Source organism: Contarinia nasturtii, unplaced genomic scaffold, assembly GCF_009176525.2.
Source record: "Contarinia nasturtii isolate CC-2019 unplaced genomic scaffold, AAFC_CNas_1.1 Cnas_scaffold_695, whole genome shotgun sequence".
In the NCBI taxonomy this organism is placed as follows: Eukaryota; Metazoa; Arthropoda; class Insecta; order Diptera; family Cecidomyiidae; genus Contarinia; species Contarinia nasturtii.
In genome coordinates, this window is record NW_022198046.1 from 3,913,553 (window position 1) to 3,935,111 (window position 21,559).

At 33.7% G+C, this 21,559-nt stretch overlaps 1 protein-coding gene across 1 annotated transcript in view; it reads right to left on the reverse strand.

Annotated features, from left to right (window-relative positions):
- Nucleotides 1-974: 974 nt before the first annotated feature.
- LOC116341093 (nitric oxide synthase) overlaps nt 975-21,559 on the reverse strand; it is a 32,711-nt gene continuing 12,126 nt past the window's right edge. Inside the window, exons 2-21 of the mRNA XM_031767960.1 lie at nt 21,256-21,416; nt 15,184-15,346; nt 14,332-14,423; nt 13,935-14,076; nt 13,665-13,810; nt 13,249-13,423; nt 12,536-12,717; nt 12,195-12,404; nt 11,348-11,492; nt 7,703-7,807; nt 5,928-5,995; nt 5,077-5,413; nt 4,553-4,949; nt 4,304-4,473; nt 3,550-3,848; nt 3,312-3,444; nt 3,056-3,193; nt 2,776-2,900; nt 2,526-2,592; nt 975-2,262 (exon numbers count right to left, since the gene is read on the reverse strand). Of these exons, the coding sequence (XP_031623820.1) occupies nt 2,155-2,262; nt 2,526-2,592; nt 2,776-2,900; nt 3,056-3,193; nt 3,312-3,444; nt 3,550-3,848; nt 4,304-4,473; nt 4,553-4,949; nt 5,077-5,413; nt 5,928-5,995; nt 7,703-7,807; nt 11,348-11,492; nt 12,195-12,404; nt 12,536-12,717; nt 13,249-13,423; nt 13,665-13,810; nt 13,935-14,076; nt 14,332-14,423; nt 15,184-15,346; nt 21,256-21,416 (3,363 nt within the window). The 3' untranslated portion in view covers nt 975-2,154. The remainder of the gene's footprint in view (nt 2,263-2,525; nt 2,593-2,775; nt 2,901-3,055; nt 3,194-3,311; nt 3,445-3,549; nt 3,849-4,303; nt 4,474-4,552; nt 4,950-5,076; nt 5,414-5,927; nt 5,996-7,702; nt 7,808-11,347; nt 11,493-12,194; nt 12,405-12,535; nt 12,718-13,248; nt 13,424-13,664; nt 13,811-13,934; nt 14,077-14,331; nt 14,424-15,183; nt 15,347-21,255; nt 21,417-21,559) is intronic.

The following is a 21,559-nucleotide window of genomic DNA, read 5'->3' on the forward strand; positions in this document are numbered from 1 at the left end:
TTAATTTTTCGACCGATTCCAATACTTTACCTTACACACTAGGTGTGTGCGGAAAAGTAAAATGCTGACAGTCAGCATTTTTTGTATGGCGGTGTTACATTTCAATAAACTCTCACGAGAAGACTCACATTCATTCTCGGACATTCATATATATATATATATATGTATAGCGGCAAAAAATGTGAACATTATTTTAAAAAGATTTGTTGCTTTGTTTATATGTTATTTGTTGATAAATTGCCTAAAGTCACAAGTAAAGTGTCAGAAAATAGAAGAAGTTTGATTTATTTGCTTAAAATTCCATTTGCCTAAACCTTGCATCCAAGGTATTTCTTAACGTTTATACTCTGTTTGCATTTGTTCCATCGAATAACTGGTCAAAATTGGATGAAATTTTCAAACGATTCTTCCTTTTTTAGTTTAAGTTTTGATTTTAGATAAAGAGAACTAACTAACAAATTTACATAGGAAATATACTAGATAGTTATTTGTGAAATTAAATATTAGTTTGGTGCTTTTGGTTCATTTTTAAAAATCAACAGATTTAATTGGAAAAAGAGCATGAATGCTAGACCGTCATCTTGATTTGGCTTCTTTTCATTTATAACTTTATTCATTTTCAATCGGACGACCTGAAAATTTAACATTTTTACCTATCCTAGGATAATATAAGTATAATCATTTAATGAAAATGGAACGATGAACCTGTAGATCATACTCTTTTTCCAATTTTCCTATTTGAAATAAAATATTTGCTTCTCACTGAAATTAGTACTAATATATACAAATTTAAAGTTCAAACATGTTAATCAGACTGATAATCAACAAAAATGTGATATGAATATTTGTGTTGTTCACTTCAAAGAATATACAAATGATATGTATACTCCAACTGAAGCTAAAACATTCCGAACGAATGCTTAAAATCGTTTTGTTTTATTTACAATAAATCAGAGAAAACATGTGACCGAGAAAATTGATTTTTGCTGTAATGTTTTATTTTGATAAATATATCTATATATTTTTATTAAATTTGAATGAATCAGTAACATTTTAATGTGATTTTTGAATACAATCTATCATAAATGTTCAGGTAAAGACACAAAAATGAGAAAAATCAAAGCTGTCATCCCATCATATTTTCATCGTATGTGATCCTAACTTTTTTCTCTTCAAAGTTCGATAATAACTTCTTTAAAAGAATATTGTTTGCTTCGGAGAAACTTTTCGAACGAAATGTGTTTTTTTTCTTTTTAAAATTTTAAATTGCGATTTACATTCGTAAAATGTGCTAACATATTCCTAATCCAGACTTTAGAAGTGTTAATTTCTACTCGTTTTTGAAACCTTTTCGGAAAATCGCATTTAAATCAGACCAAAGCTAGATTGGTGTGCATAAGAAAAGAGCTACCGTTTGTGCAAAAGAAAAATTATGTTGCAAAAAAATCGAATAAGAAAGATAAAAGTTTAATTTTATTATATAATATATATGATTAACTTTGAAATTGTGCGAGATTTGTATTTTTAATAGTTCAATATATACATGACTTACCAACGCATAAAAAAATGACGTTGCAACTGCCGAACAATCATTAAAAACTATGTTTTATTTGATTTGGAAAAAAATGTCTTTCACTCGAGAAAATATTAATTTGATTTCGATGTTTGATTTATACAATTTTGTATATGAACATTTATACACACAAAAAATGACATTTGTAATAGTTCAGCCGTGTGGTGGTAAAATTTCGAATTACAACCTTTACTTCTACTTGTTTTGGCCATTTTCATACTACTATTTTTCATTAGCTCAGTTCGACGTCAAATAATGCAGACACTTTAAATTCAATATACCAAAAGATCATTGATTTATAGATTTCATTGGTAGTAATTCACGATTTCACCGTCAGTTTGCGTATTTATTACCGATCTCGTTTTATGTGTGTAGAACAGAAAAAAAATAGTAACCAGAACATCGAAAGCTATTTCACTGTGTGTTTGGATATGAATTAGATAAGATGTCGTTAACGCATTGCGAAATCGATGCGCGCTAAATGTGTTGGTGTGTGTATAATTTTATTCGATTGGATATTCATTTTCGTTTATCTCTTGTAACCCATACGGTGCATGATGGTCATTTCTAAATGGTTCCGACTATGGTTGAGATGCCATTCGTATTCTAGCTGTTGCTCTTGATTTATTGTGAATTTCAGCCGTACGCAATGTTATTCCGAATATGTCTTCATGATATCGATTTTGATCCTAACGAGCAGAAAAATTTGTTTTTGTTGTTATGATTATAAAATTGGAACTGTCTCAGACTTTATAAATAATGGATGCGTTTTATGGGTATTGGATAATCTTCAAAGAGAATAAGCTACTCAAGATCAACTCTGTCATTTGACCATACAGCGATGTAGGCAATCATAATAAAATTTAATATTAATAACACTAAAATCGATTGGAAAAGCACAACGAGTGGAAAAATAACCACGTTTGTATACAAACAAAGTGAATTGACTTACCCTTAATGCCAATAAATACTTTTCCACTTCCGATTCAGTTTTGACCTCTTTTGTTGCGATTATTTTCCTGAAAGGATGTTAAAAGGAATATTAAAGGAAAAAGGCAGACAACCTCCATCATAATCATCATTTTTAAATGTAATTTTATACAGAGACACACACACGAGTCAATAAGCATTGTGCACTCGATTATGAATAATGCAATAAAATGGAATGGAATAATCGTGTACATGACATGTGATTTACATACCTAATCGTTAAATAAACGTGTTCAGCCATTGTAACATCACCGCACACATAAATGTGGCCTTCTTCGGTTACGATCAATTTATAAATGTCGTCGGCTTCCTTGGCAGCTAAGTCTTGTACATAAGTCTACCATTTACAAATATTTGATTGTTTTTTTTTTCGATACGAAAAATGGATGCAACAGAGTGTAATTTAATTAATAAAATGAGAGAATTTGGCTATATCTGGCTTAATGACCATTTTTAAGCGATTAAAAACAACACCATAGTGAAAAATATTACCTTTGGGAAATCTGGTTCTCTTGACATCGCTAAGAATACTCTATCTAAAATTTTCTTGTCGACCATTTCCTGCTTTTCATCACCATACAAATCCAATGCTTTGGTTCGACAACCAAAAAACAACCAAACCTTCGGCAACTGTTGAATAAAAAATAAACACACTTCCATATAGAAAAAACTTTTTGAACAAAATCGACAAGAGCACTTTGAAGTATTTTTGAGTGACATGTGAGTGAGTTTGTTGAAAAAAAATTACTTGTGTATTCGGATCTTGTTCCTTTAAATAGTCCCAGTGTTGCCAAAATGCTCGATATGGTGCGATGCCAGTGCCGGGTCCAATGAGAATAATGGGCTTCGATGTGTCTTTTGGCAAATGAAAATTCGACGCACTGCATATAAATAAATGATTTAATCATTGAAATTCCATGAATTTTCAGAACAAAAAGTGTGTAAACTTTTCGATTTTTTTTATTTCGGAACAAGATAAAACTTACTTTCGCAAAAACAAGAACACATTTTCATTCTCTTTAAGTCCTTCTAAATAATTGGAACACACACCATAATGTTCAGCACCCTCACCATCTTCGGCACGGTATTTGACAACGGCCACCGTCAAGTGGATTTGGTTTCGACATGTATTTGGACACGATGATATTGAATAGAACCGTGGTTGCATTGGACACAAGTGGGCGATGAACAACGAGGCTGGTGGTTTGCATGATGGAAACTCTTCAAGCACTTCGAGTAAGTGTGGCAATCGCCAATGTCGCCAATCTTCATATGCCGACGATTCCTATATACATTGAAATTGATATTATCAAAGAGATAATTTTAAATTAAACGACGAGATTAGTTTGTGAGTTAAAATGACAGCGGTACATAATGAAAGCAATTGAAATGGAAATCTGTAAACATAGATAAGAATGAAAAATCAAATTCAAAGCAAATATATGAACATTAAATGAAAAATGATGGAAAACAAAACAAAACAAAAATTTAACCCTCGTTCGCGGCCTGAATTTATTCGCCTTCACCGTCTGAAAATATCTCATATAAAAAGCAATAAATAACTGAAAAAACCGTCAAACCAAAACATAAAGTCAAAATTAAACAACAAATTAACAAAAAAAAAACCACTCAACCCATAGTAGAAATAAACACAGCGGAAGAAATTCCCTTTCCAATTTTGAAAGAAAATTATAACTTTTGAGATTAAGATAAACCAAGTAAAAATATTTCTAAAATTACGTTAGCTAATATGTTAAGCCGTTCTTCGTCGGCTTTATCTTCACAAAATGTTGCTAAAAGTGTTAAAAGTTGTCGTGTTGGTGGTGTTGTTATGTCCAAAAACCGTGTTAAAAGAGTCCGCAAAGAGCAGGCTGGTAATTTTTCGTGTGGTTCCCAGCTCTTTGTAACTCCTGTTTTGTTAAAAAAGAGAAAAACCAAATATTTTTTTATGATTAATGACAACAGTCATTTTGTGTTTCATCGCTTTACCATTGGTCGTGTGGTTTTCTTTCAACAATTGTAGCTGAAGAATTTCATCGAAATTATCAATGCCATTCAATCGGTTTAAAATGCCATCAACGATTTCTTTACGATTAGCAGGAAATATGCCAACATGATCGCCCGGTTGATAATGAACATTGTTTGCTTCGATTTCAACCAAAATTGTTGAACGGGTCGCTGTCGCCGAACGATGTAAATTCCGTGGTTTAACTTTTGTACGACCGATAACCACATTTTTATTATGATATTTGCCTAATTGAACATCAAGTGGAATGGTCTCTGCACTAGGCACTAAACGAACTGTGTCAATGGTTAAGGATTCATTGTGCAAAGTAGCGCTTGAGAATGTCTCGTCCGTATCCAAACAAAATGTTTCACAAGCCACCTAATGCACCAAAACATATACACAAATAAATATAAAATCGGTTTATTTCTATTATGAGCCAACAAATAATCTGGTTTGAACACTTATGGCATTATTTGTGAATGAAATTTGATGCGAATCAATTTACCTTAAAGACTTCCGGTGCCCATTTCCGAAAAGCATGCTCTTGACCGCACATTTCATCACCATAAGCGATTTTCGTAAGTCGTTCACCGCCCAATTCGCCCAAAATATTATCAACATACTTGCCGTACGCACAAAAGTTTGGATATGCCGACGAACCAAGCGCAAACACAGCAAAACGAACATTGGACAGTGGCCCGAACGTTTCTTCTGTATAGGTTTCAGTGGTTGAACCACGCAATGAATCCAATCGATCCATTTTACGCACCTGTTGGAAGCTCACTTTACCAAAGTCGGAACGTGAATTGGCTCTCATGAATGATTTCGATGACACCGTTATACTGCAATAAAACAACAAATGAAATTTTTTTCTTTCGTTTTTTTCTTCTCAAACGGAAGCATCATCATGATTGCATGTACAAATAGCAATGTATCACTTGATGGAATGGAAAAGAATTGCATGACACAAGAAGTCATCGTGTTGTTGATAGGTGTGTCTCGGGATGTAAATTATATTGTATTTTATTACATGCGAAAAATGAAAATAAATGTGCAAAGATTCTAATTACATTGGAGCAAGTGATACGATTGTTTGTGCAAAATTTCAAAGAAACAAAAAGAGATATGTGTGGCAACGATGATGAAGCAAAGCAAAGCAAAGACAAAACATAAAAAAAATTGGAATTTACACCACAGAAGTTTGCGTAGCATAAAAAACCCAGTGAGTGATACAACATGTTAAGTCTTGAGTAAATATTTATGTAATTTTACAGCCAGAGTAAATGCATTTGTCAAATGGTGAAAAAAATATATATATGAACGAAATGAAAAAAAAAATAGAGAAAGAGAAATTACCTCTTATGATAGTCGGTGCTTTCGCCGCTCTCTTGAAGTTTCATTGCATATAATCCTTGTGCGAATTCCTTTTTGGGTCGCGCAAACAGCATGTGCAGCGTACATGGTTTTTTTTTTTTTGAAAATGCAACAGATAAACACAATCCCCAATTGGGAAAGAAGAGTAGTAGCAATGAGAGATTTATTCAGTGTGTGGACGTTGAAGAGGTTGTCATGCAAATAGAATAAAAAACACACACACACACAAAGATGCATGTTTTGGAATGAAAACCAGTTTTTCTTGTCGTCGAGTGGAAAAAGTTTATTTTCAAGTGTAGTTCATTTTTTTGCTGTCTTTCTGTTTATTTCAAGTGGATTTTGTATGGCATATGTCTTTTCTCTCTCTCTCTCTCTCTCTCTCTCTCTCTCTCTCTCTCTCTCTCTCTCTCTCTCTTCTCTATTTGTCTGTCACAAGTACATTGTACAAGTTCTTCCATTTGAATTCATGCGCAAAAAAATTTAAACAAATTGTTTGTCGTGTTATTTCGTTCGAGAATGAATGTGTGCGCAAATAAGAAAAAATGGGTCAATTTTCGAATTCGTCTAAACTTTGACCATAAAAACATTCACACGCGTCTATCAGATTGTGTGAGTGACAACCTTCCGCTTTTTTGAGTTGAGATAAATCGCAAATAGAGATTAAAACCAGTCATTCAACGTACAAAAAAATGCATACAGCAAAAAAGAATTTGATAGAGAAAGAGAGAGAGCGAGAGAGAGAGAGGGAATCTAATCAGTCCAAAGCTTTTTTGCAGGAAATATTTTTATTCAAGAGATGACAACTAAACTTGAATTGATTGTGAAAGAAATGCTATGACAATTGTATCATATCCCACACGAAAATTGGAATGTTTTCTTGTCGTGCTTTTTAATAGAATTTAACTTTCCCGTTATTTAACTGCCTGTGCATGGAAAACGAAATCCTATTATAATGGAAGAAAGCCGACACAGAATGGGTTTGTGGTAGTCTATTTGCACGACACAAAACCTCAAAAGCGACTCAACAATTGAGTCTAATATTTTTACAAAAACGCATACATTGATATTTGGATAGGATATATCCCTAAGATCTCCGCAAGAGCTGGATCTAAGCGTGCGTACGCCGCCGCTTGATACATGCATTCGTTTTACCGTGTTGTTTCGACACGCAAATAATAGTAGGCGAACTAAGAAGAATGAATCTGCGTGTCTATGTAACCATGCGGCGAAATATGCACGCTGAGATCTAGCTCTTGCGGAGATCTTACGGACCTATCCTATCCAAAAATCAATGTATGTAAAAACTATAATATCTTTATAGTTGAAAAATGATATTGAAAATAGAAATAGAAAACGCTGTAGTAGCTTGCCGTGGAAACTCATGTGGAAATCGTAATCTATTTCCTGTATAAGATCCCGCCGATAAATTACCAAGAATATGAATATTTATACGAATATTTATACGAATATTTGCAGTACCCTTAGATACCTACACATAATATTGGATAATCAAGTCAAATGTGTAAGCTGCTAATATAAACATTCGTGTCTAATTTATTCATAATTTCCTTTGAAAACTGTCATAATTTAATTGCATTACATATGTTAATTTGACGGATCCATTTTCCGAATTTGATAACTAGCTTACGGACGTAAATTGATTTTTAAAAATCCCCTTGTCAAATTTTGCCTTTCAAACAGAATCCTATTACGTTCTTTTATACAAAAAAAAAATTAAAAACATATTGTGTGCATACCTCGCCGTTTTCTGGAGGGTCACCATTGCCAAATGTTGATGCAATAACCAGTAAGAGCGCCTCGTGTTCAATAGAAGAAATGTCGTAATCACTCATGCAATAAATCTGAAAAATAAAAAAATTATCATCATAAAATGATGTAAAAAAGATGTTAAATATGATATTAAAACAGAATCGTTCAATTGTTATGGAACAGATCGGGATTTTTACACAAAATAAAATAATTGAACAATGATGAATCAAAATGGAAAATTATTGTTGGTATGCGGCGATGCATAGGGCATTTGATTTTCAAGTAATTTCGCCCACGGCAAGAAATATAATCCAGTTATAGCACATGAATGAAAAATGCGTCACAAATGCTCGGCATTATTTGATTACAATATTAAATAATTCCTTTCCATCATGCTGCCATCATTTTTGGCAAATTTCCATACGATTGAAATGACGTTATTATTCAATTTCAAATCGATTCAAATTACATCATAAGTGGTGTAATTATGAAAAACACAAACCACTAAAATATAATTATTGGCAATTCTAAGCGTTGTTTATTCTCTGCATTCTTCATGAAAACCCACTATAAAATGCATTTCCAGAGAGGATCCTTAGCAAATTGGCATGAAACCTTGCATATTGAATGATTGCCGCAGATTATTTTCACTCACAACCTAGGGGAGAGAAACCAATGCTAGTTTTTCTAGTTTATAGCTAATTTACTAGTTTTTAGCTAATTTACTAGTTTATTGCTTGAATAATCTAATAATGCTAATATTCCTTTATGAAATTGCTAGTTTTCTAGTTTTTTGTTCTGTCAAATGACAATCAAATGATTGTACTGACACAATGAAGTATTTTGACGTTTAGTTGTTCAGACATATTTTTATGTGTTTTGAATAATTATACACTTATAATAGTAAAAATTAGTTTAATTATTCTTTTTTAACACAAAATCGTGCAAAAATACTTGTATCTTTCAATAGTCGACTTGTAAAATTGATTTAGTTACCAAATCATGGCACAATATCAAAATGGCGGGTCAAATAATTTTTGCTAATTTTTCTAGTTTTTGCTAGTTTTTTTCTAATTTTCCTAGTTTTTACTTGAAACAAAAAAAAACTAGCTAATGGTTTCCGTCCCCTAGCTCACAACTCTCTCTTTATCTTTCTCGCATTCAATTGAATTTCATTCAATGATAAATGTTGTTGAAGTTCATGCAATGTTCTTTTCATTTTTACCTCAAACGTATCTTTTGTGTGCAAAACTGTATGATGATATATCTCCAAACACGGCAACTTGGGAATGTCATGTTTTGATCTCATCGGAATAAACATTCATATTCAATGCTCGATTCAATTCATTAAGCCATTGCTTCGTCATGTATGAGAAGCAAAGAGTAAAATCCTTGCATACAAATGAAATGCTCATATTCGGTACATCCAAAATTGAAATGTAACAAATTTTGTGTGTTTTAAGTTCGCTTTTAGGGCTGACTAAGTTTACAAACGCTGGGGATGCATACGTGAATAATTTCGAGTAAATTAACATTGTCGCTGGAATATGGACACGTTGAATGTGCATGCAATGTGTTGTTTAGAAAATTTAATGCTAAGACGTGTCGTCGACTCCAAATCTGAATGTATGCTAATTTCGAGTGAAACATTTCAAGCGACAAATGTTTGCTTATCTATCCCAACGATCTTGGGAGTGACTTTTACCGTTCGAAAATCTTTAAATTTTCTTCTATTTTTTCTCCATCGGCTGTTCGTTTAAAATGATGAAGTGCTGTGGATTCGGTTCAGTAAATTTTCACATTTATTTCATTTATTCCAACTCAAATGGAGATAGCAGGTGATGATGTGATGAGACTCAACTGTTTCTTACATTTACACCGAGTCGTCTATTCTTTCATTTTCTTTCACTGTGGTTGACATTGTCCTAAAACTTCCGTATCATTTTTGTCGTTGAAAAGAAAATCACAAAGCAAGAAAATTGACGCAGTCATACAGCAACGTTTCATCTTCGTTTCATCAAAAACTTGTTTACCTTCTTTTATCGTTTGGTGGCAACCAGGACATCCTGCATATTTTATGCGAATCACCATTTTTCTTTGTCTGAATTGAAACTTTTACACCGTCAGCAATGGATTGTTGTTTACATTAATTTGTAATATGTTTCTTTTGTTGTTGTTTTTCATTATTTACCGAATAATAATAAGAATATCCACCAATGGTAGTTACGTGAAGTCATGATATTTGTGTAAAATGAGTAAACTTTCAAGTCAATTCGAAAATAAATAAACAACTACCGTTTACGAAGACATTTCATTGTTGACGTTTTTCATCTCTTATCATTTTAAGTTTTGCTTTAGAAATCAATACGGTTCCTGGTCACGTTGCATATTTACATCGTTCATTTCGTGCTAGTGCAAGGAATTGTAGTTCGCAGTTTGTCTTTCAAGCGAAGGTTGTTGTGTGCAATGACCATGATTTGGAAGTTGAAAAGATTTCAAGCATTTCTTTTGTTATTACATTTCGAATGACATCCTTTTGTGTCACACGTTGATTATGAACAACAGCGAAAATCGTGTGATTTTCCAATTAAAGCAAATTGGTATGATTTTCATTTTCAATACATCGAAATCAATAGTTTTATGCAAAATCCATGTAGAGAGTGGGGTATGAACGTCCCACACTCGAAAACAGATGGTTGCGACACATTCAACGGGCTCCTCAGGAAAATTGATTAGTTTTCGCTGATTGTGCTGACAATAATTTCATGTTCGAACAGCTCAATTATGCATTAAGGTTTGTATGCTCGACAAAAACCAGTTTTGTCAATGTCACAATGTTGAAAAGCTTCCAAATATCACTACAACAATATTTCAATTATCCGGAGTATTAATATCGAATAGTTGCATGCATATTATTTATTCAAACGAGAAAATTCACCCGAAGTGTGTGTGTGCTTGGAAGTGTCAATGAAATCATGTTACTGCAATCGAATCGAAATTCGACATGTTTCAAAAGTGTCCGCAGTGACTATGCACAAAAGCCAAAATGATATAAATAAAGTTTGAGCGAATGCTCACGCTGAAAGCTGCCGCAACAATTTTCGACCATCTGCAACTGAAAGCAATTAGCTAATGTGTTGAATACGTGTGAAAACAGATGCACAAATTATCCACCAGCTATTCTATTCAAATGCAGACACAACATACACACACACCATGCCATTGTGTTGGATAAATCGGTTAGCCCAAATGAATGTAAATTTTCGTGCTAAATCTAAAAAAGAAACATTTTCAATTTGCATTCGTCCATTCACATTCAATTGCCAAACTAGTTTTCAAATTGAATTGCAATCAGAATAGCTATTTAGAAGAACGTAGCATTCGCCAATGAATGTGGAAAATGCCATTGATGCTGTTGCGTTTGCCCAACAATGCCTCGATTCGATCTTAAAACCATAGTTCTATACAACACTCAATGGTTTCAGTGGACGAGAAATGGGAACCATGGCAATTTGATTAAACGCATTCATTTTGATGCATTCACACAATAGATCAGGTCACCCAGGGCGCGTTGTGTTGAATCAGCTTTTCAACATTTATATCACACTGACTAGATTATAAACTATACATACCTGAGCGTTGAAAGCGTGTCCCAATAGTTCAACAAGCTGCTTTGCATACTGTTCCGATTTTCCCGTTTCTGTTGCAAATAAAATAGTGGCTTTGATACGACGCGATAATGCACGACCAAACAATTTAGATGTAAATTTTACCGCTCTAGTTAATTAGCAAAATGGATCGAAAAAAAGGAAGAAAAAAAAAATTAATTTGAGAATAATCGTTTTTTTTGTACAGATATTGAATTGAAGATCCTGCAAGTAATTCAACAACAAAAAAACCAACTTTACTAAATGTGGTCCATTCCAATTTATATCAAGTATAAATTAAGTTGAATGTAGATGAAAAGAAAATAGTATGGTGAAAAGTTTCGCCTGTTCAAATGCTAATCTCTGAACAAAAAGTCAACATTTTCTAACAATACCCAATTTTAATCGTAATAATAAAGATAATAACTTCAGTTGTTGGATGTGTGCAAATGACATAGTATATAAAAGCTCAAGCGAAGCGTAAATTTGAAAATGCATTTTACTTTAAGTCACAAATGATGTAAACGAAGAAATCGGCACATGACCATCATACAAATGATACATATTGAGGTTTTCGCTCAACTGCACTCGAATGCAACCACAGAAAATATATATCTAAACTTAGATGTGAAAATGTCATCAAAACCGTACAAGAAGAATATATAAAATTCTTGGGGAGTATCACACGTGCGTAAATGAACATTCAGCATTGACTACATTGAATGTACAATGTTTCAAAATCCAATTTTCGTTCACAATTTCGGGGTGTCTAACTTTTTTTTGTCGTTGAATTAATAATGCATCAAGCGCAAGATTGAGACCATAAAATTACCTGGCAATTTGTTTGAAATGGAACTTGCGACGTGGTTTGCGTGACTTTGATTTATCTCGATCTTTTTTCCATACGTGCACTTTATAGGCCGGCTCTTGATAATCAAACGATGGTTTTAAGTAATATAATGCCATTTCCTGATGGAATACCGGAAGTACTGATGATGACATCGGCGGTACAATCCATACCCAGTCAGCAGGGCAGCCATTTCTGTAACCGTATAAAAGCAAAGTTAACGTGACCAAAGATACTCAAACATAAACATGCACGAATGTGCAGAGTAAGCAAAATCCAACTAATGGTTTGTTAATGGCAACTAATGGTAGTTGATTTTAATTTACCTTAGTTTTGTTTCATTTTCCAAATGCTTCATAAAACTCTCGCTGGCCGTATGGTGATCAACAATGGTGACATTGTGGCTTTGGTACGAGTGCAAAACAGCAATATTCACTTCAACAAGTGTTTTATCCTTCCACAGTGATGTCGGTGTACGTGTGTCCAAGTCCAGTTTTTGGGCAATTTTCTGTGTACATACATGTGAATGAGTCGTGGCAATTAAAATCAATGTTCATGACAACGGACGTTTAAATAAACAGAACAAAAAAAGGGTGATTGCATCCATTTGAAATGCATTGATCGAACATTCAGTCGGGTAAACATCAAACGGTGCACACTATTTTTTTATGGTTAAATGTTTTTTTTTTTGCAGGTCATATAAAACAATATCGCAATTTGTTCAAAAATGAATGGAAAATAGCTATTACTTTAAAAGGCTATAAACATAAAAAAGTTACTGCAGTAAATATTGATTTTCTCTTTATCTCGTTCTCGATGTGACAAGTTGGCAGTTTTTATTTAAACTGTTCATCGAAATCGGAAAAAGTCAATTAAACTGAAAGGATTTCCTGTAAATTTAACGACCTTTTTTGGCACTTTATGCCAGAAATGTTGGTATTTATATTATTCTTTTTATTATATTTTTTATATGAATGCTACAATTGATGCTCTTTTTACCATTCCATCAATAAATAATAATGCAATCTGTTTTACTTACTTCGATTAAATTTCTGCGATTCACGTCGCATAGATTTCTGCAACCAATTTCGGTCGACATATACCATCCACTGAATGATGTTGCTGTGAATTGAATGCCACCGCAATCGAACATCATGCTTGACACAGCCGGTACGGCATACCATCTCAAATTCAATTCCGAAAACCATTTGTATCTGTTAATCGAGAGAAAAGGGTGAGAGAAAGAAAGAACGAATGAAAAAGTGCAGAGAGAACACCATCACCCTCAACACAAGAAATCGAATTGCTCAATTCGAAAAAGAATATCGATTCATGGGTGAGAAATGATTCTCATCAATTTAAAGCAACCACCAGTTTGGTTTACCGCAACCGAACGAACCGAAATAAAAAAAAATTGTTGAATGACACAAATTATCGGGTTGAGACGACACTTACTTCGGATCGGGATGACTTAGTGGCACTTCAAGCACCAAATCCGGTGGGTAATCAAAATAATCTGGATCATGCCCACTTGCTGATACAACCAATGGTAGTATATCCCATTCAGTGCCCTTACCTTTCCAACCAAGCTTCGTACATACCTAAATGCCACCGAACAATGATTTATATATTTTTGTTAGTTTTTTTTTGACGATTTTGATTGAATTCATTGAACAGAGGAAATAGATTGAGAGAAAACAGTTTTTTTCTTGTGTATATAAATACCTCCGTGAATTCAACGTTCTGAGGATCGCCAACAACTTTACCATCAGGCATTCGATAACCAGCGTATGAAATTAATTGTGCATTCCAAATTCGATAATCATGACGGCCATCCGTTCGTTGAGGGAATATCGTTATTGCCGATCTGTGATGTCAATAAACCACATTCATAAGCAATTAAAAAATAAAATCAATTAAATTTCTTTTATCCAGTGTACACAATAAAATAAAACTCGTGATAAATTGCGTAATTAAAGGGCTTTGTACAGAAAAATGTCATTAGTTTTCCTTGGGAAAATTATTACTCTTCAATGAATTCATATATTTCAATGACGAACATTATTGAATGAACAATTTCATTTTTGCACCAATACAACGAATGAATGACACGGTCGCTTACCTCAAATTTCCTTTATTTGTTGCGTATTTGATGTGATTACAAATTGCCTCGAACATTCCGCTTGTCGTGGTTACCAATCGGCAATCAAATACCTGCGAAAAAAAAAACCAGAAACGGATTGTTTCAGACATTTTCTATAATTTATGACGAATGAATGACATAAATGCATCATAAAGTATGGCGTTGACTAATCAATTTGCACGCTGATTTGCCATGTGTAAATCAAATCACTTTCCATATGCATCGCGAGCGCAATGCATATTTTTGGCCTGAATTTTAATTACATTTTATGCAACAAGTTGACGTTTGTATATTGCTCGGTATTGGTGTGTGTGTATATGTGAGAATGGAATATAGAGCAAACCTCATGAGCATAATCGTATTGTAGTGAGCAATAACGGCACATTTTTGTTACAGCAAATGAATTCTCGATGAAGAATATTCAATTTTGTTGTCATTGCTATTGTTTCCGTTGTTCAATGCAAGTGATTGCTAAATAAAACGAGCGACATGATACGGTTTCCTCTCGTGTGACATTTTGACAGCATATTCCATTTTTTTCTACACGGCTGCAAAAATATTTATACCGCCGCATCACAAGTGGTTTGCCATTAATGGAAACAATATTTTTCTCTTTCCTGTCCTGCTCGTGGGGAAAGCGATTTACCGGAATTCAATTTTGATTCAGTTTTATAATATTCATGGAGTACCACCCTGCTTCTGTATTGCACACTTTTCAATTGCTCAGATGTTGACGTGACATTTTGAATGGAAGCGATTTTTTATTCTCCGAGGATTCGTTTTTTTATCGCAGAGTTTTTTCTCGACAATTTTTTATGAGTTTTTACTTACTTGTAGTTTCGACCACTGAATTCGACCAATGCAACGTGCCGAATTTCTCCAGGCCAATTTTGCACCATAAATCAATTCCGTTTCGGTTAGATGATATGTTCCTGTTGCTTCAATATCCTTTTGTACTTGTTGTAATCGGGTTTCGTGCGCTGGTGATTTGTGTCTGTGAACGAACGTGCAAATAGAACAAAAGACATGGAATTACAAAAGCTCTGCGTGAAGAATGAATGCGCTCAAATGAAACTTATGATCTAATAACACGCAATTCCACATCGCTCTCTCTCTCTCGCTCTCTCTCTTGTTTTCCACTCTCTCCTCGCGTAATGATACTTCAAATGTAATTCTAGTTCTTTAGTCTTTCGAAACGTGTTTTGCTGGTATGAATAATGTTATGTTTTTCAATTTGCTAAACTGTCACTTCGCATAATGGGCGGAATATCGTTCAAATTTTTGAAGCGTTTTTCTTGAATTAAACCTATTCAATTCAGATCACACCGCAAAAGCGCATGATTAATGAATCTATTTTATAAAATAAATTTATAAAAATTGGCATTAATATGAAACCGCACTCTCATTTTACATTATAATTAAAATAAACTATGAATAAATGTGTGTATTTAGTCTGCTTGCGTAAGCGAAATATGATGCTGTAAACATGTACAGTATGAAATTCTTTAAATTTGGTTTATATGGTTTACATATTATTATGAAAAGTAAATAATTTAATTGAGTTTTTCAGCTGAGCCATCGGACCCTATAGACATGGTTTATCGGAATCCAAATTACTCTTCAAAACAAATTATTTGCGTGCATCAAATATTATTAAAATTGAATTTTGTGCTGCTGTATCGATTGAGAAAAAAAATGTATCGTAAAATTTTGTTGATTCAGAAAAATACCCAACGCCGGAAATGGTGAATTTTTAAATGAATTTCATTAATTGAATTCAATGAATGCGAAGGTAAAAATATCACGATGAAATGAAGAAATCAAGCATGCGTTTTTGGTTGGCAGCATCATCTGCAGCAACTACATGAAAACAAAATGAATTAAATAATAATTCATGGAAATGTGTGAAGATTCCCATACACACATACATATATGATACGTATGTGTGCATATTTCAGTAAGTATCGTCGTAATCCTTGCCGAACAGCAGAATATTACATTTGCTTCAACAATTTATTGTAAAACGCCTGTCACTATACTATAGATCTGTGCGCTATGCACTACATATACTTGATGCTATCCATTGTTCTTTGTTATACATATATGTGATAGCGTGCTGTGATAAAGTAATATTTAACACAAATCTCACACTCTTTTTCTTCCGCACCTGGGTAATAGTTCATTTTTGTTGTAACTCTTTCGACAGATGAGTGAGTATAATCTTTGCCTCGGATTGGCGTTATGAACCCCACTCGACACAGAATTAAGAGTGTATAAGCGGTTAAAATATGCGGTTTTTAAGAGTATTTAAACATTTATGCCATACATTCACTCCTCAACCACTGCCGCCATCACCATACCATTTTGTTTTCACCCGAATCCATTTTCGCGCCACGGAAATCCATGTATATGCACATCGTTAAAATTATGAAATCTCTCTTTCAAACACGGTATTTTACGCTCGTATTTCTTCGAATGCATTACATTCGCTTCATTTTATTCGTTTAGTGGTGCAGTTTATATAAACATCGTTCGTTTAATAATGAAATAAAAAGCCACGAACCAGTGGTTTTGCTCCATTTACAACATGTTATTTATTGCATTTGCGCACCACATTACACGCTGACCACATGAAAATATGCATGAAAATTACTGTCATATTTTCTTGTAAATTTATTTTAATACATGGGTCATTTGTCAAAAAAAAAACAGCCAACTGTTGCTTGTTTGTTTTATAAATCGCTTTCACAACAACACCTTTGTTATGTTACATGTGCCAACCAATTATAAACAAAAACGAATGCCATTTTGTTTCCAGCTGGTAAGAAGTGAGCGATAAAACCCGAATCGCTTTTATTTACAGATAAAAATCTCTTGAAATGAAATTGTCCTCTCGTCCCCCGAAGCGATATGTATCTTGACATGGCTGGTACACTATTGAGTTACAATGCCAAATTCCATATAATCCGATGTTGAATGCTTGTCAAATGTAAGCTTAGCATGTGTCAAACTAAACGTTCAACACTCAAGAAATTCACAAATCACAATAAACTTCCAAATACCAAAAGCGTAGGACTTTTGTCACTGACTTGATAGAGATGGAAAACAAGTCACAAATCAACTCAAACATTGCAGATGATTTTTGAAAGGTTAAAGATGTATGCAAAATATGTTACCCATAACACCCTCCTTATCCAATATTCTCATGGAATTCACCGACTTGAAATGATTTATATTACAAAACACGGATACAGGCCACTTTGTACAGTCATTTCATGTTCATTTGAGGATCAACGATTCAAATGTTCTCTCGACACATTGATGAATTCTTCGATTTATCGAACATTTCTCTAAAATATCGACGATTCAAACTAAATTTCGGATGCCCAACGACGTTAAGGATACATTATTATTTGTACAATTTAATGCAAATATTTGCAGACGGAATTCAATGGAAACGAGATTAAATTGAAGGCGATGACCCTATCTTACCTGCTTCACGTGCTGAAATGCAACATCTTTTGTACTCGCATAGTGAATCGATTTGTTTGGGTGGTCTGTGCGATTGTGATTTGTATCCAAAGTGTCGATTGTCGTTCTTGATTCATCCACCTTCATTTCAAATTCACCTGAGCGTATTTAATATGGTTTGCACGTTTCCTTCTTTCAATAATCTATTAAAAATTCCATCCACTGAACGTTGTCTTCACCACAAACATTATGCACTTTTTTTTTGCTACCATGGATAATTTGATTTCGTTACTTCCTTCGAATTTAAAATGAAGAGAAAAGAATCAACTTTTTATCTCAGAAAACGACAAGAATAAGTTTTCGTTGGTTCATTGTACGGTTTGGACAACATTTCGATTCATGAGTGAATTTCGGAATTGTTATCGTTATGCAAAAATTGCGACTTTGAAGTGGAAATACTATCGAAAACAGAATATATATATTTTTCGGAAAATGTATTTCCGTTCTGTTGGGCATTAAAATGCTTCATGGCTTCTGAAGGATTCTTTCAATTTGACCTAATTTAATACGTCGAACACTCCTTCTCTCTTTGAAAACTTGAAAGTTATCGGTTCATAGGATTTTATTTGACGATTGAACAAAAACCGACTCAATTTTAGATGAAAGGAATTTCATTTTCTTTCATATTCATAAAAATACTTTGGCCGAACGTCGAGTGTATTAATTGATTTTGTAAGCAATACACTTCGAGTACATAATGCATTTCATTGAAATAATTGTTGATCCCACACAAATACATCTATATATCTCTATTTCTTTAATCAACGTTTTATTATAGAGGTTAAAACTATAATGCTATTCCTAATTTATACCTTCTTCCATTCTATTTTCAATTTTCATTTTTTTACATCCACCAAAGAAAGAGTGAAAATATTGGATAAAAGTGTGTTCTGAGTGGTCGATTGTCATATTACGGTCGGATTGTTCTATCTATTTGGTAGCACAGAAACGTATCTCACCATTAAATAAGACCACAAAATTAATTACGTTATAGCAACGTGAACGGACTCATTTTTTTCGCTTTTCATCGCCATTCATTAATAATATATAATCTTCCTGGTTAAGCATCGTCACAATGGCAAGCCGTAAAGAGAAAAATGCGCGTGGTATTTTGAGCACATGGTATAAGGAAAATAAGTGCCGGTTTTAAGTGTATTTGGAATTTGAGATATCTCATCGTCATCTTCATGTAGTTGAAAATGTCGTTGACATGTTTCTTTTATGACGACATCATCATCATCACCATTTGATTATATGAATCTTATGATCTTGTCAATTTAAATTCATTCATTTAATGCTTGTTCACACCGTAACATTATTACCATTACGACCAGCACCACCTCCTCTGCCACCACAATAACATGATGAAATGACATAAACAAAACAAGAGTACGAATTTTATTTGCCGTCGCTCGAATGATAAATGAAAACCGGAAAAATCGTAGCCAGTTTCCATTTAGCATTTCAATACGAGAAAAGTTTTATTGATCTTATTTATGACATTATTCATTAAACATTGCGATAAAATGCACGATACAACGAACGATTTGTTTGGCACATGCGAACGTGGTTTACTTTATTGATGAGATAATCGAAGCAAGTTTACTGGAGAATCTTCGCTGCATTGAATTGAAAGTGTGAAATATAAACAGACAAAATACCACCGTAACCACCATACAATTCTAATAATCGAATTTTCCATTCACCCTGAAGAACCAAAGAAGTCATACAATCAATATTTGTTTCCACTTCCTTCGTTTGGAATTTGAATGAAATATACCAAATACCGACGGTTGAATTCCATGCTATAGATTCCGTTGCATTCCGATTGTGCAGACAAAAAAAGCGAAATTTTTTAAATATTCAGTTCGATTTCAATTGATAGTCCGATATAGAGAAAAAAAACCGACCGACTGGAACCACACAATCAAATGGAAGAGTTGAGAGCATAAAAACGCTGTATGTGAAATGTTATGGTTACATTGCTATACAAGTGTCTTTTTTTTCTCTGTGAAGCATTCTTCAGGTATCAAGAGAGAATGGGCACATTCAATGAATTTCACATATTTTTTTTGTTATACTTTCAATTTGAAGTGTACTGAATTATAATTCAACATCAATTGAAATAATGGAAACTGTGCCAATCTTTACGTGATCATTTAAAATGGAAGGCAAACATAGTAACAAATAATAATAGAATCGGTTTTGTTTTGTTCATTTTTTTGTCGCTCACTCTGCAATTGAGACGAAAAGAATTCCAAAGCGAGCTGCCATTTGATACAAGCAAAACAATAAATATTTGTATAAATGTTGGCTGGCATTTTTCCTCTCCACATTTTTCGCTATGTAAAACTTGCAATCGCAGAAAATCATTAAATTAAATCACTTTTTTTGCTGCACATTCATCGTAATATTTTATGTACATCCGTGTTGTTACTGGTATGGTACGTGTTGCACATTTTACCTCAAGTTAAATTCTAACGAGAGAAAAAACGCGCGCGCGTCAGAACCTCGGTTATATCTGTTGCATCTATAATATTTTTCATTCTCTCCCTCTACAAGTTGCAGTTAACTTTTCTTATTTATTAATGAATTCTCATAAAAAATGCAACGGCGAAAGAAAATCGCTATTTGAAATGTCTGATGCAGATACTCTCCGTTTATTTTTTTTTGTGTGTGTGGTTTTCCTAGTGCTTGTATCGGACACACCAACAATGAACGGTGGTTTATGGCATGTCCAATGTTGGAAGCAACACACAAAATAGCATCTCCATTTCCCGTTGCCATTCGCTTCTCAAGCACTCGTCGTTTCTCCCATTATTTACTGTTGCCAACGCAAATGAGCTAATAAAAATAAAATAAATCGAAATGCAAATCGTTTTCATTTATGATGTTTCACCGTGCATAACCATCGAGACCGCGTGCATACTCTTAAGCAACTGAGTTTTCTTGTTTCCACAGATGATGAAGATAGCAATAAAAAATTGATCGACATCAAATATATATCGATGTTATGCGCTCGATAATGTTCAGTCGCTTTAAATTTAATTATGATGTTACTAAAAACGAAAAAGCTTGTGCTTGATATCGCAAACTTTTTCGCATTCAAATAATTATATTTTCAAATCCCTTTGACATAAAGTGAGTGGAGCAACTCTAGCATGCCATCAGGACTCTTCAATTTGCTACATCAAATTTGGTTTACCGAAACTAATTTAGCTACTTTAAGATGATTACTGATGTTAACTGGATAAGAGTGTGTAACTGGATGGATGTGTTTGTTATAACATGTAAAATAATGTAGGTCACTTTTATGACATTGGTGACAAAAATGGTTATGTGGGTGTGTGTGTATGTATGTTTCTTACTTACCGCCGAATTGACGTGAAATATTGGTCGAGAAAATCTTTGGCATGTTCAAGCACCACTTCTGCTTTGCGCGCATCGGTTGTTATTAATGGAAAGTTTGCACCGTGCACAATGCTCCCCATGCAAATGGCTTTCGAACACGATAACACATTGCTTGATGGTTGCTGCAAAGACCAAGAAAAGAGAATTTGATTTTTTTTCTTAAATCTTGTTGTAATAATAATAATAAAATTAAATGAATCCTGTGTGCTTTTGTTGTCTATGCTGAAGAAATCACCGACTATGACCAAAATCACAAAAACTCAAT